Consider the following 18,407-nt stretch of genomic DNA (forward strand, 5'->3'; position numbering starts at 1 on the left):
TGTAGAGGAAAGAATCCAGACTGCCCAGTTGTTTAGAGTACAGCCATTTCAGCCTCTTCAGCTTCTAGTTATTGCTTCATTACACTCCCCTACTGGACTAATAGTTCAACATGATGATTTACTGGAGTGGTGTTTTCTTCCTCATTGTGTCAAAACTATCTAGACCAAATAGCCATATTAATTGGACAGCCTCGGTGCACAGAATACTTCACATTTCTGGATTTGATCCGAATGTAATTGTAGTTCCTTTGAATCGGCTCAAAGTTCAAGCTGCCTTTCAACATTCTGTACTGTGGCAAATTCACTTGGCTGATTTTATTGGTGTTATTGACAATCATTATCCAAAAAACAAATTGTTTGATTTTATAAAAATGACGTCTTGGGTGGTTCCTCGACGAACCAAAAATCAACCCATCCCTGAGGCCGTTAGTGTTCACTGATGGCTCCAGTAATGGCAATGCCGGCTATATAGGTCCTACAAACTTATTTCTACCTCTTATACTTCTGCTCAAAAGGCATTTAACTGCTACGACTACTGCCTTACAGGATTTTCCCAAACCTTTAAATATTGTCTCAGATTCGGCTTGTGTTGTACATGCCAACAAAATATAGAAACTGCTACTATCAAACATATTGATAATTCTGAATTGGCTTTATTTTCAAGGTTACAACAGGTGGTTCGCCAACGTGGACACCCTTTCTACATTACACATATTAGGTCTCATACCACTTTACTAGGACCCATGTCTGCCGGTAACCAAAGTCAGCTGTTTGGTCTCTTTTACAACCCAAGAAGCTCAGGAGTTCCATAATCTCACTCATGTCAATGCCGCTGGCTTAAAGGATAAATTTGCTCTTACCTGGAAACAGGCTAAGTTTATTGTTCACAGCTGCCCTCAGTGCCCGGTCTTCATACTTCCAAATCAGGAACCTGGTGTTAATTGTAGAGGCCTGACTCCTAATGCTTTATGGCAAATGGATGTGACTCATGTTAGCTCCTTTGGAAGACTGTTATATGTGCATGTCTCAGTAGATACCTTCTCAGGTTTTATCTGGGCTACTTGCCAAACAGGGGAAGTCACGGCCCATGTTAAAAAAACATCTGTATTCTTGCTTTGCAGTTATGGGGCTTCCATATCAAATAGAGACAGATAATGCCCCTGGATATGTTAGTAAGGCTTTTGATTCATTTATGCAACAGTGGGGAATTCCCCATATTACTGGAATCCCTTACAATCCTCAGTGACAGGCTGTGGCAGAACGGGCCAATCGCACTTTAAAAACCCAATTATCCAGTCTGAAAAACCAAAACATGATTTAACTATTCCACACTCCCAATTACATTTGGCATTGTTTACCTTAATTTTTTTAAATGTTCCTAAAGATAATACTCTAACTGCAGCCGAACGCCATTATACAGGCAAAAAATTCTCTTTAAACGAAGGCAAGCCAGTATTACGGAAAAACTCCCAAACCAATACCTGGGAACCTGGCACAATTATAACGTGGGGAAGAGGATATGCTTGTGTTTCACCAGGAGATCATCAATCCCGCCTGGGTACCCACCAAAAGACTCAAACTTCAGGTGAATACTGACAATCAAAACCACAGTAAAGAGACATCTGTGTCAGAGACAGCCTTCAGACGTGGTGAGATCTGTGCTGACTCCTCAGAAACAGGCACACCAAATCACAACGGCTGTATATCAATCCTCCCTGATGGCAATGGAGACCCATCTAACTAATCACACTTCTTCTGATTACCTTTTTCTCCTTACAAACCTAAAAATCTCACCATTTCTATTAGCCTGAAAATAACATCCCTTTGTTCTTCTCTTCCTCCTTCAGCACTCAATCTTGCTTACACTAGGTTTTATTTAATGATTCTCCTCCTTATACTTTCTGTCTCACTAGTTTCCTCTCACTGATTTACCTGCTACACATAATTATTCTTATTGGGCTTATGTGCCTTTTCCTCCACTTATTCGACCTCTCACCTGGATAGATGCTCCTGCAGAAATCTACACTAATGATAGTGTGTGGATGCCTGGAGCCACAGATGACCGTTGCCCTGCTCAACCAGAAGGCACTGCATTTAATGTTACCATGGGTTATAAATACCCCCCCGTGCCTCGGACATGCACCTGGTTGCATCCATCTAGAAACTCAAGTCTGAGCTGCTTATCTTCCGGAAACATCAGCTACAGATAAAACGGGACATTTGGTCTCTGGCCTCTCCCTTTCTCCTTTAAAACAAATGAAAGGAGTAATGTAAGATACCCCATACTTTCAACATAAATCTGCAGGAAAACCATGTCCTAAAAATTTTGAGGGCCCATCTAAAACTTTAATTTGGGAAGATTGTGTTAACTCACATGCAGTAATATTAAAAAATGACTCATATGGTTTAGTAATAGACTGGGCACCAAAGGGCTATTTAAAAAACAATTGCTCTTCTGGTGGAAGGGAATGCCTGGATGCTACTTATTTCTTATCAGGAGAAAGAGAATGATCATTCTACTTTGCATACGAGGATCAGCTCATTCTTTACCTTAAAATGGGAAGATAAAGGCATTACCCGCCCCCAGGTCTCGTATGATACTCCCTATTCTGAGCCCAGAACACCCAGAACTTTGGAAATTGGCCTATTGCCATGTCTGGACTGCGAGTATGGGAAGGGAAAATTATTCTGTTGTCCCCACTACAGTCCCACTCTCTCAGTATCAACGTAGACCCAGACATTCTGCTTTACTTACCTCCAACCTGACTGTTCCCATACAGAGTTGTGTTAACCCTCCTTACATGCTATTAGTAGGAAATATCAAAATTTGGATGAATAATCAAACTGTCCAATGCATCAATTGTAATCTATACACTTTTATTAACTCCCATTTTGACTCCAGGAAAAGTGTAACGTTGGTTCGAGCTCAAGAAGGAATCTAGATTCCGGTAACTTTACCTAGACCTTGGGAATCCTCCCCCTCAATACGTTTAATTAATGAAGTTCTAAAGCAAATTCTAAAAACATCTAAGAGATTTGTTTTCACTTTAATCACTGTTATCATGGGCCTAATTACAGTCACTGCAATGGCCACCACTGCGGGAATGGCATTACACCAATCTATTCAAACGGCTCATTTTGTTAATGATCAGCAAGCCAATTCCACCCAAATGTGGAATTGTCAACAAGGAATTGATCAGAAATTGGCAAATCAAAATAATGATTTAAGACAGTCTGTTATCTGACTTGGAGATCAGGTAGTGAGTCTCGAGCATGGCATGCAAATGCAGTGCAATTGGAATACTTCAGATTTCTGCATGACCCCGTATTCCTATAACAAGACTGATCATTCATGGGAAATGGTCAAAGGACACCTTCTAGGTAGGGAAGATAATTTATCATTGGACATAACTAAATTAAAGAAACAAATTTTTGAAGGCTCTCAAGCTCACTTATCCATCGTGCCTGGAGCTGAGGCGTTAGATCAGGTGGCAGAAAATCTTTATGGATTAAACCCCATGACTTGGATTAAGTCTATTGGGGGCTGCACCGTAGTAAATTTTGGAATTATGTTTCTCTGTTTTATCGGCTTGCTTTTAGTGTGCCGGACCAGTCAAAGAATCCTGCTTCAAAATCGAGAGAATGAACAAGCCTTCATCGCCACGGCACATGTATATAAAAAGAAAGGGAGAGATGTTGCGGGAAGTCAGGGACCCCAAACGGAGGGACTAGCTGAAGCCATGGCAGAAGAATGTGGATTGTGAAGATTTTATGGACATTAGTTCCCCAAATTAATACTTTTGTAATTTCTTACGCCTGTCTTTACTGCAACTCTAAATTGTAAAGATCTCATGGACACTTATCACTTCCCCAATCCACACCCTTGTGATTTCCTATGAATGTCTTTGCTTTAATCTCTTAATCCTGTCAGCTGAGAAGGATGTATATTGTCTCAGGACCCTGTAATAATTGCGTTAACTACACAAATTGTACAGCATGTGTGTCTGAGCAATATGAAATGTGGGTACCCTGAAAAAAGAACAGGATAACAGCAATTGTTTAGGGAATAAGAGAGATAACCTTAAACTCTGACCACCAGTGAGCCTGGCAGAACAGAGCCATATTTCTCTTCTTTCAAAAGCAAATGGGAGAAATATCGCTGAATTCTTTCTCTCAGCATGGAACGTCCCTGAGAAAGAGAATGCGCACCTAGGGTTAGGTCTCTGAACTAGCCCCCCTGGGGCGTACCTGTCTCTTACGGTCGAGATTACAGAGGTGAAATAAACTCCAGTCTCCCATAGTGCTCCCAGGCTTATTAGGAAGAGGAAACTCCCGCCTAATAAATTTTGGTCAGACCGGTTGATCTCAAAACCCTGTCCCCTGATAAGATGTTGTCAGTGACAATGGTGCCTGAAACTTCATTAGCAATTTTAATTTTGCTGCAGAGCTGTGGTCCTGTGATCTTGCCCCGCCTCCACTTGCCTTGTGATATTCTATTACCCTGTTAAGTACTTAATGTCTGTCACCCACACGTATTCGCACATTCCTTCCCCCTTGAAACTCCCTAATAAAAACTTGCTGGTTTTTGTGGCTTGTGGTGCATCACAGATCCTACCAACGTGTGGTGTCTCTCCCCCGGATGCGCAGCTTTAAAATTTCTCTCTTTTGTACTCTGTCCCTTTATTTCTCAAGCCAGCTGATGCTTAGGAAAATAGAAAAGAACCTACGTGATTATCAGGTTCCCTCATGCACTTAGGAAAAAAGAAAGACCACGTGGGCACTAGATATCGGGGGACTTGCCCCTATAACCACGTAGGTTCTTTTCTATTTTCCTAAGCATTGGCTGGCTTGAGAAATAAAGGCACAGAGTACAAAAGAGAGAAATTTTAAAGCTGGGCATCCGGGAGAGACATCACACATTGGTAGGATCCGTGATGCCCCACAAGCCACAAAAACCAGCAAGTTTTTATTAGGGAGTTTCAAGAGGGGAGGGAGTGTGCAAATAGGTGTGGGTGACAGACATTAAGTACTTAACAGGGTAATAGAATATCACAAGGCAAGTGGAGGCAGGGCTAGATCACAGGACCACAGCTCTGAGGCAAAATTAAAATTGCTAATGAAGTTTCAGGCACCATTGTCATTGATAACATCTTATCAGGAGACAGGGTTTTGAGATCAACCAGTCTGACCAAGATTTATTAGGCAGGAGTTTCCTCTAATAAGCCTGGGAGCGCTATGGGAGACTGGAGTTTATTTCACCTCTGTAATCTCGACCATAAGAGACAGGTACGTCCCGGCGGGGCCAGTTCAGAGACCTACCCCTAGGTGCGCATTCTCTTTCTCAGGGACGTTCCATGCTGAGAGAAAGAATTCAGCGATATTTCTCCCATTTGCTTTTGAAAGAAGAGAAATATGGCTCTGTTCTGCCCGGCTCACTGGCGGTCAGAGTTTAAGGTTATCTCTCTTATTCCCTAAACAACTGCTGTTATCCTGTTCTTTTTTCAGGGTGCCCACATTTCATATTGCTCAAACACATGCTGTACAATTTCTGTAGTTAGCGCAATTATTACAGGGTCCTGAGACGATATACATCCTTCTCGGCTGACAGGATTAAGAGATTAAAGCAAAGACTGGCATAGGAAATCACAAGGGTGTGGATTGGGGAAGTGATGTGTCCATGAAATCTTTACAATTTATGTTTAGAGATTGCAGTAAAGACAGGCGTAAGAAATTACAAAAGTATTAATTTGGGGAACTAATAAATGTCCATAAAATCTTCACAATCCACGTTCTTCTGCCATGGCTTCAGCCGGTCCCTCCGTTTGGGGTCCCTGACTTCTCGCAACACACCCCCTCCCCCCACCCCACAACAGTCCCCTGTGTGTGATGTTTCCCTTCCTGTGTCCATGTGTTCTCATTGTTCAATTCCTACCTATGAGTGAGAACATGTGGTGTTCGGTTTTTTGTCCTTGCGATAGTTTGCTGAGAATGATGGTTTCCAGCTTCATCTATGTCCCTACGAAGGACATGAACTCATCATTTTTTATGGCTGCATAGTATTCCATGGTGTATATGTGTCACATTTTCTTAATCCAGTCTATCGTTGTTGGACACTTAGGTTGGTTCCAAGTCTTTGCCATTGTGAATAGTGCCCCTATAAACATACGTGTGCATGTGTCTTTATAGCAGCATGATTTATAATCCTTTGGGTATATACCCAGTAATGGGATGGCTGGGTCAAATGGTATTTCTAGTTCTAGATCCCTGAGAAATCGCCACACTGACTTCCACAATGGTTTAGCTAGTTTACAGTCCCACCAACAGTGTAAAAGTGTTCTTATTTCTTCACATCCTCTCCAGCACCTGTTGTTTCCCGACTTTTTAATGATCCCCATTTTAAATGGTGTGAGATGGTATCTCATTGTGGTTTTGATTTGCATTTCTCTGATGGCCAGTGATGATGAGCATTTTTTCATGTGTCTTTTGGCTGCATAAATGTCTTCTTTCCAGAAATGTCTGTTCATGTCCTTCGCCCACTTTTTGATGGGGTTTTTTTTTTTTCTTGTATATTTGTTTGAGTTCATTGTAGATTCTGGATATTAGCCCTTTGTCAGATGAGTAGGTTGCAAAAATTTTCTCCCATTTTGTAGGTTGCCTGTTCACTCTGATGGTAGTTTCTTTTGCTGTGCAGAAGCTCTTTAGTTTAATTAGATCCCATTTGTCTATTTTGGCTTTTGTTGCCATTGCTTTTGGTGTTTTAGACATGAAGTCCTTGCCCATGCGTATGTCCTGAATGGTACTGCCTAGGTTTTCTTCTAGGGTTTTTATGGTTTTAGGTCTAACATTTAAGTCCTTAATCCATCTTGAATTAATTTTTGTATAAGGTGTAAGGAAGGGATCCAGTTTCAGCTTTCTACATATGGCTAGCCAGTTTTCCCAGCACCATTTATTAAATAGGGAATCCTTTCCCCATTGCTTGTTTTTCTCAAGTTTGTCAAACATCAGATGGTTGTAGGTATGTGGCATTATTTCTGAGGGCTCTGTTCTGTTCCATTGGTCTGTATCTCTGTTTTGGTACCAGTGCCAGGCTGTTTTGGTTACTGTAGCCTTGTAGTATAGTTTGAAGTCTGGTGGTGTGATGCTTCCAGCTTTGTTCTTTTGGCTTAGGATTGACTTGGCGATGTGGGCTCTTTTTTGGTTCCATATGAACTTTAGTTTTTTCCAATTCTGTGAAGAAAGTCATTGCTAGCTTGATGGGGATGGCATTGAATCTATAAATTACCTTGGGCAGTATGGCCGTTTTCACGATATTGAGTCTTCCTACCCATGAGCATGGAATGTTCTTCCAATTGTTTGTATCCTCTGTTATTTCATTGAGCAGTGGTTTGCAGTTCTTCTTGAAGAGGTACTTCACATCCCTTGTAAGTTGGATTCCTAGGTATTTTATTCTCTTTGAAGCAGTTGTGAATGGGAGTTCACTCATGATTTGGCTCTGTTTCTCTGTTATTGGTGTATAAGTTTGCTTGTGATTTTTGCACATTGGTTTTGTATCCTCAGACTTGGCTGAACTTTCCTATCAGCTTTTTGTTTTCAATGAAATTATATCTACTAAAGTAAATGTGGCAAAACGAGAGAAGTAAATCATAGAGAACTGACCGACACTGGCATGGTTTTTTCTAAGCCAAACACGTCCTTCAAAAAGGTCCAGTAGTCAATGTATTTCGCAGGAATAGGTGATGGCGTACCAAGCCAAACATCTTCACATCTCTAGAAAAAAAACAAAAATGGATATGATTAGAACCACATTTCAAAGTACAGTTTTGAAAATTCCACACCAAACAGTTTATTTGCAAAGTGAAAATTTCTACCATCTACTTTAGGTTCATAAGGACTTTGTGGTTGACTGGATACTTGTTCTTGATTCTTCATTCCCTGCCCGTATAAGAATTATGTGCCCACATTCTTTGTCATATGACTCTGTAGAACCTCCCGTGGAGTAAGAAGGGTATATTTTCCTGTTCCTTTGATATGGGTTGGTCCACATGACTGGCTTTGACCTATGTACTGTTAGCAGACATATCATGGCCAGAGGCTCTAGCATGCTAGCATCATTTGGCTTGGCCTTCTGTGCCTCTGCCATCACCATGAAAAGAACATGGCCCAGGATGCTGCTGTTCTTAGAATGACCAAGGTGGATCAGACCAGGATGGACTTGCGGACTAAGAACCAAGCTTAGCTGAATCCAGCCATGCTTCACTGACCTACATGCCCATAGACAAGAAAAAGAAATGTGTCTTGCTGCGAACCACTGAAATTTAAGGAGTTGTTATGCAGCATGAATATAGTGATAGATCCCCCTATACTTTCTTAAGAATCCAATTTTTATTTTTATTTTACTATTTTTTTTAAAGACAGGGTCTCACTTTGTTGCCCAGGCTGGAGTACACTGGCGCAATCTCTGCTCACTGCAACCTCCGACTCCCGGGTTCGAGTGATTATCGTGCCTCAGCCTCCAGAGTAGCTGGGATTACAGGCACATGCCACCACGCCCGGCTAATTTTTGTATTTTTAGGAGAGATGGGTTTCACCATATAGGCCGGACTGGTCTGGTCTCACAAACTCCTGGCTTCAAGTTACCCGTTCACCTCAGCCTCCCAAAGTGCTGGAATTATAGATGTGAACTGCCACCTAAAGAACCCAATTTTTAAAATACAAACTGGTAGCTATACTGGCTGGTTGGTTACTGTTTCTTCAGTAAACAATGAAAAGAACACTGGATCATCATGGTATGATCATGCAGATAAGCCACTTTGTGTGTGTGTGTGTGTGTGTGTATACATATACACACACAGATGCACATTTTATATAATATGTAAATACATGTATATACATACACACAAACTTTTTGCATATGCTTCAATGGTTAATATCAACAGGAGACGAAGTCCATACATATGGTTGCTTGTATTTCTACTGTCAAGGTTAACTGTTGTAGATAAGAGGTTCTACATCTTTACTAGTGTTACATTAGTATCCAGAATCACAAGGTGTCACAGAAACATAGGTAAAGGCTCCATAATTTGATGTGATGGAATTTTGGAAGAAAGCTGAATAAGTGGTGTTTCAGTTGCACTTTATAGGATGAAAAACAGTTCAAAAGAGGGTTTAGAGTTGTGAAGGGTGTTCCAGGCATAGGAACCAGCATAAGCAAAGGCCTGGAGATCTAAAATCTATTTTCAAGAAAGGGTGAGTAGCCCAGTGTGGTTTGTGGCACATGGTGCAAAGTAGCAAGGGAGATGGTTAGAAGGAGAAGCTGGGGCCAAACTTCTGGACTTCTGTGCTAGTTTATACTTGAGGCTGTGGTTAGGGGAAGTCACTGGTAGGTCTTGGCCAGGGAAATGACAGAAATCTGATTAGAAACTGATTAGCTAACTTGCTGCAGCTGAAGCGGGCATGGAGGACAGGAGCTACCTCTGAAAGACACTGCTGCAGGAGAACATGAAATAGCTAGAAGGGGATCAACTTGAAATGGTGACAAAAGGAAGGTGTAGTGCTATGGCTTGAGTTGTGTTCTCATGCAAAAGAGGTATGTGAAGTCCTAATCCCTAGTACCTCAGAATGTGACCTTCTTTGGAAATAGGGTTTTTGCAGACGTAATTAGGTAAATTAAGATGAGCAAAATGAGATCATACTGGAGTAGGGTGGGACCCTAATCCAATATGACTGGCCTCCCTATAAAAAGACAGCCAGGTAAAGACAGAGACACACAGGGGAAACACCAGGTGACCATAGAGGCAGAGATTAGAGTTTTGCAGCAGCAAACCAAGGAACACCAAAGACTGCCAGCAAACCATCAGAGTCTAGGAAGAGGCAGGGAAGGATTCCCACACAGGTATCAGAGAAAGCACCGCCCTGCTGACACCTAGATTTTGGACTGCTAGCCTCCAGAACTGTGGAAGAATAAATTTCTGTTGTTTTAAGCAACTCAGTCTGTGTTACTTCGTGAGGGCATCACTAGGAAACTAACACATGTAAGGATGGTTCTAAGAATTGTAAATTTAGTAATAGTTGACAGTGTCTGTTATTAGTTTCCTGGGGCTGCCGTAATGAAGTACCACAAAGTAAGTGGCTTAAAGCGACAGCAACTTATTCTTTCACAGTTCAGAAGGCCAGAAGTCCAAAACCAAGGTGTTGGCAGCGTTGGATCTTTCCGGAGGCTCTAAGTGAGAATTTATTCCATGCCTCTCTCCTGGCTTCTGGTGGTGGCTGGCAGTCATTCCTTGGCTTGTAAGCACATCACTCCAAAGTCTGCCTCCAACTTCACATGGTGTTCTCTGTGTATACCAATATGTCTTCATGCGGCTTTCTTATAAAGTCACCAATCACTTCATTTAGGGTCCACTCTAATCCAGCATAATTTCATTTTAATTAATTATATCTGCAAAGATTATTTCCAAATAAGGTAACATTCTGAGGTTTAGGGTAGATGTGAGTTTTGGAGGGGACAATATTCAACCCAATGTAATATCATAAGGAAAGCAGGAAAAGTTTAAAAACATTTTTTAGTAGGAAAACAAGGCTCAGAGGAAAATTCTAAGTTCAACTGTGGGCATTTTTTCTTTCAGGTGCCCATGGGACATCAAGGTGAAGATTCTGGTAAACATCTGTAAATACGGTTCTATATAGCACAGAGCTAGAATCCAGAACTGTGTAAAGATATAGAAGTCACTGGAATATGAGTGATATGTAAAACTGACAATTGATAACACTGTCACAGAATCAGAAGAGAACTAAGTACCAGCATCTCTAATTCAGGTGTAAAACCTTAATTTAAGAGATGATTTATGATGATGGTAAACTAGTTGCAGATTTGTGCAGGGTTATAGGTAGGAATCTTGTAATCACCTAGTAGTAATAGGAATAACAATAAACTTATTGGATATTTACTACATGGCTGATACTCTTTTAAGTGTTTTTACATGTATTAGGTTATTTAATCATCACAGAAACCACTTAAGAGATACATATTATGATGATTATTTACAGAAAAAGAAACTGAGACACAGAAGGATTAAATAGATTGTCTCAAGTCAAACCTCCAGTCAGTGGAGAAGCCTGGATTATAATAACCTGGGCAGTGGAGCTGCAGAACTATGCTCATCTGCCGGGCTATCCTCCAGAGCTGAGAAGGATCTATTCAGAAGCAGCTGGCTTTCATCCTACATAGCTACATTTGTTCCTCACACTTCCAACAAGAAAAGTTAAGTAGAAAACAAGGCAGCTCTTGAAGTGACACTACTCTTCTCTCTCAAGGATGCTGCCTCTCAGAAGTTGAGCCCAAACCACCAACTGGCAGTATGAAGAGGGAAATGACCATTCAGATGGCTGATGGCTAAACCCACTCCTAAGGGGTGTTTTGTGCAACTCATACCACATGGAACTTGGTAAAACAAAGTTCCTACTTTACTACTTACTACTTACATCAAAAAGTAGTAAACCATTACACACACACACACACACACACCAAATATATTTTAATCAATGAAGGCTAAGATCAATAGTCATTCAACTCCACTATTTAACATGTCCTCAAAAATTTCATTACAAAACTTACAGCAATATTTGCTCTTAAGTGATATTTGTAAATTTAATCTCATTATAGAGAAACAGCACAAATATATGCCTTCAAAAATCACCATCCTCTAATAGGTCTTTTAAATAAAAGTTTTCAACACAGAAATAATGCATTATGTAACTCATATAAATATGATGAAATTATTCGGGGACTGGATCCACTTATGAAACAGGTCAGGACTGGAAGATTCTGCCTCATAGCTTATGAGTTAGCAAAAGTGGTTTTGTTTTTCTATTTTTTGAGCAAGGAATTGTGATTTAAATGCTGACAACAAAGAGAAAATAATAGAACTTACAATGCAATCATGACAACGCAAGAATTTGGAGATGAGATCAAATTTGTTAGCAACTTGGGCACAATGAAACTCAAGTAAATATTCATGAGATTTGGAATTATGGATAATTTAAGATGAAAAGGTAACAATAGTCCATTTCTTTAAATCCTGACCACTTTAAACACCATGGCTCTCACAAAGCTCTCCTGACTACGCCGGCCCCATTGTGCTCTTTCTTTCGAATCAATACCACTTCCCTTGATTACTTTTCCTTTTGTCACTCTTCCTTAGGTTCCGGGTGGGAGTGACTTTCTGTCCAAATAATTCATAAATGCCAGAAGCACATTAGCAGTGCTGTAGGTCCATCTATTTCCAACCCCCAATTTCAGGGAGATTATCACACCTGTTGGCTTAAAATGGACTAATGGAATCAAATTTGGGACCAACGGAAGGTTAGGAAACAGGGGAGGTTTCCAAGGCTCAGGGGATGGGGTGAGGGGCATCAATAAAGTAGAGGAAAAGACACTTTCTTCATAATTTTGTCTATAATTGGATCTACTTAAGGAATCTCATGGCCAGCCCCTTGGTAAAATGAAGACATTTTTGGCAACATAAGAAATTCACATATTACCACTGCCTAATTGTACTTTCTAATAAATCTGCAAATGTTCCCAATATTATAGAATCTTTATGAAAACCCGGGCAGTGAGTTAAAATACTGTCTTCACTGACTTTTTATTAATCCTACGCTATGCAATGCAAAGAAAACTCGTATCATATGGCTTTCCCAGCAGTGCATATCAATTTTAAGTTGGAATAACTGCGTGGTACTTTTACAACAGGAGGAGTCATCCACAGAAGTTGATCCCACCCACTCCAGGTGAGAACAAGCTTACTTGTGTCTCTGTAAAACAGATTCCTCTGGCAGTGCAGGTTTGGAATTTGGGATCTTAACTGTCTACGTGTAGTGGGCTCTGTCAGCACCATTTCCTATCCCCTCATCCTTTCCATCCACTCTGGAGCACACCAACCTGACTTCCAACTGCCAGCACCTGCGTTCCTTTGCCCTTGGGCTTCTCTTTGGCCTCTGAGGCTTGATTTGGCTGTCCCTGTGGCAAGCCACAAGTGCCAGGGAATTATTTCCTTTCCTCCACTTCAAGAACAGCCCTCAAACAGTGACTGATGGGAGTTGACGGATGAATACCACAGCTCCCTTGCACTTTGGGTGGGATTACTCTGAAGTGTCAGTGTTTCCCAGTTGCATTAAGCTCTAATCATTAGGTCAGGTGTGGGGACTCACACCTGCAATTCCACCATTTAGGGTGGCTGAGGTGGGAGATCACTTAAAGCCAAGACTTCTGAACCAGCCTGGTCAACATAGTGAGACCCTGCCTCTACAAAAGAAAAAAAAAATAGCAGGGTGTGGTGGTGTGGGCCTATAGTCCCAGCTGCTTGGGAGGCTGAGGTAGGAGGATTGCTTGAGCCCAGGGGTTCAAGGCTGCAGTGGGCCATGATCGCACCACTACACTCCACCCTGGGTGACAGAGTGAGACCCTGTCCCCAAACAAAACAAAACCCTCAATCGTCTACGTCATCTACATTTGTAACTGGCTTGCTAATATGCCTTTAGTAGCTCCTTCCCTTTCCTTTCTCACTCTCCCACTCCCTTACTAGTGTTTTCACTCCTCCTCCCAAAATGATTTACATTTAAATCTTTGTCTCCAAGTCTGCTTCTAGAGGAAGTCAGATGTAGATTCTAAGCAATTTTCCATTTATCAAAATTAAGAATATGTCTAAGAAAGCCACAGCGCAGCTTGAAACAAAGCAACTTCCTGGCAGACTGGATGGATCCAGAGTCTCCAAATCACTTCCAGATAACTCAAAAGACAGCACCCAAATCTCAGAAGAAAACTTGATGTAATCTGGAGCATAAACAATACATGCTACATAGTGTTTTCTGGAAGAAGGAAGAACTATGAAATGCAGAGTGAAATTCAATGATACAAAAATCATGATTCTAAAATGGGAATAATTGTCTCCAAGAAGGCCCTATGACATCTTCCAAGCTGGCCGTCACTCGAGGCACTTGAGATGTAAAACCAGTTGGCAATAAACTACTCGTTCATCAGTGGTGAAAAAACGTAGCTGCCGATCTGTAAAATCGCACACCCTTGAAATGGGAAGCAAAGATGGCACTGGGTGAAAACCCAGTAAACAGCAGCTGCCCAGTGAGAATAGCAAAGCTGTGTGTGAGCTAATGGGCCCTAGATTCATTTGCTTTGACATTTGTAAAAGGAAATTTAATTGGATTATGTCTCCTTCTAGTTTAAAATTTTCTACTGTAATACTGGCCACCAGATGCATGAGGAGAAAAGATCGGGAGCCAATTAAATTCCATGCTTCACTGAAGCAAGGTTATTTTTATTCCTCCCAAATGCAAGGCAGATACAGTCATGTTAGTGATTTCACCATGTTACTCCCCTCTACTCTCTAGGAAAAGGATGGTTCTATAAGAAATATCTATACATTTATGGAAAAGGCCAGTGGTGTGTACAGTATTAAAATTGTGGTTTTCTCAGATTTTCTCCCTTCGAATAAAGTTAACATGGCTTTAGAAATAATCTAGTTTGACAAAATCATAAAAGCAATTAAATTTTAAGCAAATCAAGCTGAAATAAATTTGGGGAAGAGGATTTTGCAAATATTTCTTGAGATAATCAAGAGCATTCTGATAGCAAGGAAAAGCTCATATATAAAGCCAGAAGATTAGCTTATATTTCTACACATTTCTGACTTTACAGCAATGCCAGTATTTCATGATTGTCTCCCCTTTCCTTAGACAAAGCTTCAACAGAGTTGTCATCTATGTGTGAGTTGTAGCTAGAAGACAGGTGTAGTTTCTAAACAAAACCTTTCCTTGGAAGTGCAATGCAGGGCAAGTAAAGTTTTCAGGGAGATGTGGGTTTTTGGGCTTCAATGATAGGCTTACGTGCACAATTCAAGTGGATATAAACGGATGCTGTAGATGAAAGTGGATTCCAGGAGTATCATTTCCTACTAGGTTATTGCTCTGTGTTAGATCACCAGTATATGTTTGCCAGTTATTTTTTAAGTCTAAGAGGAATGGTTAACAACCTTTTATTTTGACTGTTACATTCAACCACAAATATGAGAAATAACTTTACTTATTTAAAAAATTGGCACCAGCCCCTGACTATATAATCCTTACCATTAGGAATATCTCTGAGCCTCAGCTTCCTATCTATAAATTGGGGATAATACTTATTCTTGCAAGATTGTTGGGACAACAAAATGTCACAGGTTATTCCATGCTCTAAATGCCAAAAGGAGAGTCTCAACAAGGCGGGTGTCCAAAGATGTTTCCCAAGGTGTACCCAACTGCCCCCTACTTCCTGATGCCAAGGCCTTATATCATCCTATTGTGAAAGAGACTGCTTTAGAGCTGACTGCTAATGCTTCTGCAGTTATGATGTTCGTAAAATGAAGCCACATCCAATTTTTCTCAGAAATGTCGAAAGATAAGATGCCAGTCACACAGTGTAAGTTATAAAGTTTATATGAGAACCGATTTAGTGTTATTTTTTAAAACGTGACTTCTGAGATTAACCAAGACAGGCTCTAAACAGTGGGACCTATTCTGCCAGTTTTACAGCTACCATCTGTGAGCAAACACAATAGAATGGAAGTGGGGTCTCCAGGCCATGATAGTGCCAGGGCAACATGCTGAGACCATAGATAGTCACATAATGGAGTGAGAGTTAAATTACAGCCCCATGGCTCACCATGGGCTGCTGCGGGGCCAGGCAGAGGGATAACCAAGGGAGTCCAATGAGAATCCAGGCTACAGGCCATTGGCTACAGGCCATAGCCAACAGTCATGATGGATGACAGCTTACATCCAACCATGTAGGAAAAACCTGTCACCAGAGGGCAGTAAGACTAATCAAAGCTAGACTAGCTACACTATAGTACTCTTTAAATTCTCCTTGTTTGTTGTTGACCCCTATTCTTACTAGCTGAGGCCACCTAACTAGCACATGAGGGGAGCCACCTCTGAGTCCAGGAAACTGGTCCTCAAATCCAGCAGACCAAGCCCCAGAAGCAGTTAGTGTAGACCTGGCTTTTATACTGGCTGTGGGGCTTGTTCTGAGCTCAAGGCTTTATTCTGCTAACAGATTGTGCTGGGTCAGTCTCTGTTTGCCCCTCAAGATCCATTCTTTGCCCTTTTCACTCTGCATTCTGCCCTGGGAGACTGACTCTGTGGATTGCATCACTCCTCAAGCTTCCTTGCTCTCTGGCTTCTGGGCAGGTTCAGCCAATGTGAAGCAGCATCAGGAGATCAGAAAACAGGAGAATCAAGAGGTCAGAGTATGGATTTCACTTCTTCACCCTGTTCCCTCCCTGCCAGGCCATGGTTTGGGAGTGGCTATAGTAGCTACACTACTCTACCTGCTGCTATACTTCCAGCTCCCCTGCTGGGCTCCAATAACACCAGTCCCCCAGTCCCTCCCTGTTTCTCCTGTTATTGCCAGTCCCTGAGTGCTCCGCCCCCCTTCCCTGCCCCGCCACCGCTTGGTTCCCTTAACGCTACCCACCCTGTCAACAGTCCCTTTAACAAATCCATCTCCAGGATCCCTTTGAGTATGCTGTGTATTTCCAGCTGTAACCTCACGGGTATAGGGACTTAGCCAGCTCTGACCCCTTGGCAGGGTGAAAGCTTGGTCTGAGCGTGCTGAGTGGCTCCCTCTGATTGCCGAATGGTGCTAACTTCAAGATTTCCCATCACTATACTCACTGTTTTGGAGAGATGCCCTGCTACAACTCCCTTCCAATCTCAAGTCTTATGGACCAGACCACACCCCTACTCAGCCTGTGGTTGGCTGAAGCCTGTGGTCTTGTTCCTGGTTTCTGGCCTCTCCCTTCTCACCCCACGATGGTTAGTCACACTAGACTGGGAAGGTGTCCCAAATTTCCACCCATAACATCCATCCTATCCATTCACGCTGATGCAGACAGAATTAGAGTCGAATCTGGTACTGAAGCCTACTCAGCTTTCATCAGCCAGTAAGTTTTTTTTTTATTTCTCAATAAGATTCCTAGTCCAGAAATGAGATCCTGCTGATGACAATATGCAGCCCAGGAGTAAAAATATCCAGGTTCCAGGTGGTAGCCTGCCCTGGTAACTTCTACAGAGCTCTTCATAACACCTCTGAAACTTTAACCCAAGCCAGCCTGTCCAGCTCATATACTGGAGGAAGGGTGCAGCTTCCCAACCCTGGGGCCTCCACATGGGAGCTCAGCCTGCCATTCCTTCTTCTCAAAAGACCTCTGGTCTCATCACTTCACACTCAGGGCTGGGGTGCCTTCACAACCTGATGGATCTTACTCTGAAGCCCTACATGGGACCGGCTGGCTATGGAAGACTGCCCAAACGCTGGCAATCCCGAAAGTCTTAACTGGGAGGTTTTCTCTGCCCAGTTCCACTCCCGGGACCTACACATCTGGTCTGACTCCACCATGGCCTCTTATGGCATAACCACTCTCCTCTCAGTTCCCTACCATGAATAGAAGATCAGGAAATAACCAGGGAACCAGCTGGGGAGGAGGCTGTCACACTGCCAGGCTCTCAGTTGATACCAAGAACAGTCAACAGGGGCTTCAAAAGTAGTTGCTTGACAAGCTGTGATGTACTATCCAGAATCCCCTTGAGGAGGTATTTGGTAGCCCAGCTGCTGGGAGTCCCCTTCCTAGATTTCCTGAGCTACAAACATGTCTTGGCTGCAAAGAGCCACGCTGCACAAAGTCATATCTCTTCTTGAACCAAACCACTGGGACAAAGGCCAGGCCATTCTGGCCCAACTCAGGATAACGCTGAAAAGACATGCTAACTCCAGAGCTCCCTATGGGTTGGCCAAGGCTATCTTTGGGCTTCCATTGCAATTCGACTTCTCCCTCTGCCCACTCTTCTTTTTTTCCCCTACTTTCCATGGGAGTTGATCCCAAGGACACTCCCAAATAAACATCCTGCACATTAGACTCCATCTGCTTCCTGGAGAGCCCCATCTGTGACAAACTCTGACCCAGCAGTGTTTCAGGGCATTATTCAACATTATTAATAACATTTGAGCACACTTACATGGGTCAGTAGATATCATACTTTTTGCTCCTGTATTCTACTGTATAAACTGTTCAACATTGTGCTCAATCCCTTCATGCTAAATATTTTCACATGAGATTATAGACTCACTGGTAACATTCCCAAGGTATTTTATGTCTTCTTTATGAAATAATAACAAGCTTATCAGTACCAGAGTGCTTTGAACTCTTTGGAATCTAGTTAAGTTCTCATTATTGGTGAAATTGATCAGGTACCATTTTATGTCTATTTTTCTTTTCTTTTTAATTGGCTGAAAAAGAATAGTCCTTTCTGAATGCCTCCTGCAGACTGAAGTATTTCTAGGCTTTATCAGCAGAATT

General features: G+C 42.0%; 1 protein-coding gene across 1 annotated transcript in view; it reads right to left on the reverse strand.

Annotated features, from left to right (window-relative positions):
• Nucleotides 1-6,429: 6,429 nt before the first annotated feature.
• LOC129462996 (EF-hand domain-containing family member C2-like) overlaps nt 6,430-18,407 on the reverse strand; it is a 128,087-nt gene continuing 116,109 nt past the window's right edge. The window contains exon 15 of the mRNA XM_063617743.1: nt 6,430-7,767. Within this exon, the coding sequence (XP_063473813.1) occupies nt 7,642-7,767 (126 nt within the window). The 3' untranslated portion in view covers nt 6,430-7,641. The remainder of the gene's footprint in view (nt 7,768-18,407) is intronic.

Source organism: Symphalangus syndactylus, chromosome 14 (genome assembly GCF_028878055.3).
Source record: "Symphalangus syndactylus isolate Jambi chromosome 14, NHGRI_mSymSyn1-v2.1_pri, whole genome shotgun sequence".
Lineage (NCBI taxonomy): Eukaryota > Metazoa > Chordata > Mammalia > Primates > Hylobatidae > Symphalangus > Symphalangus syndactylus.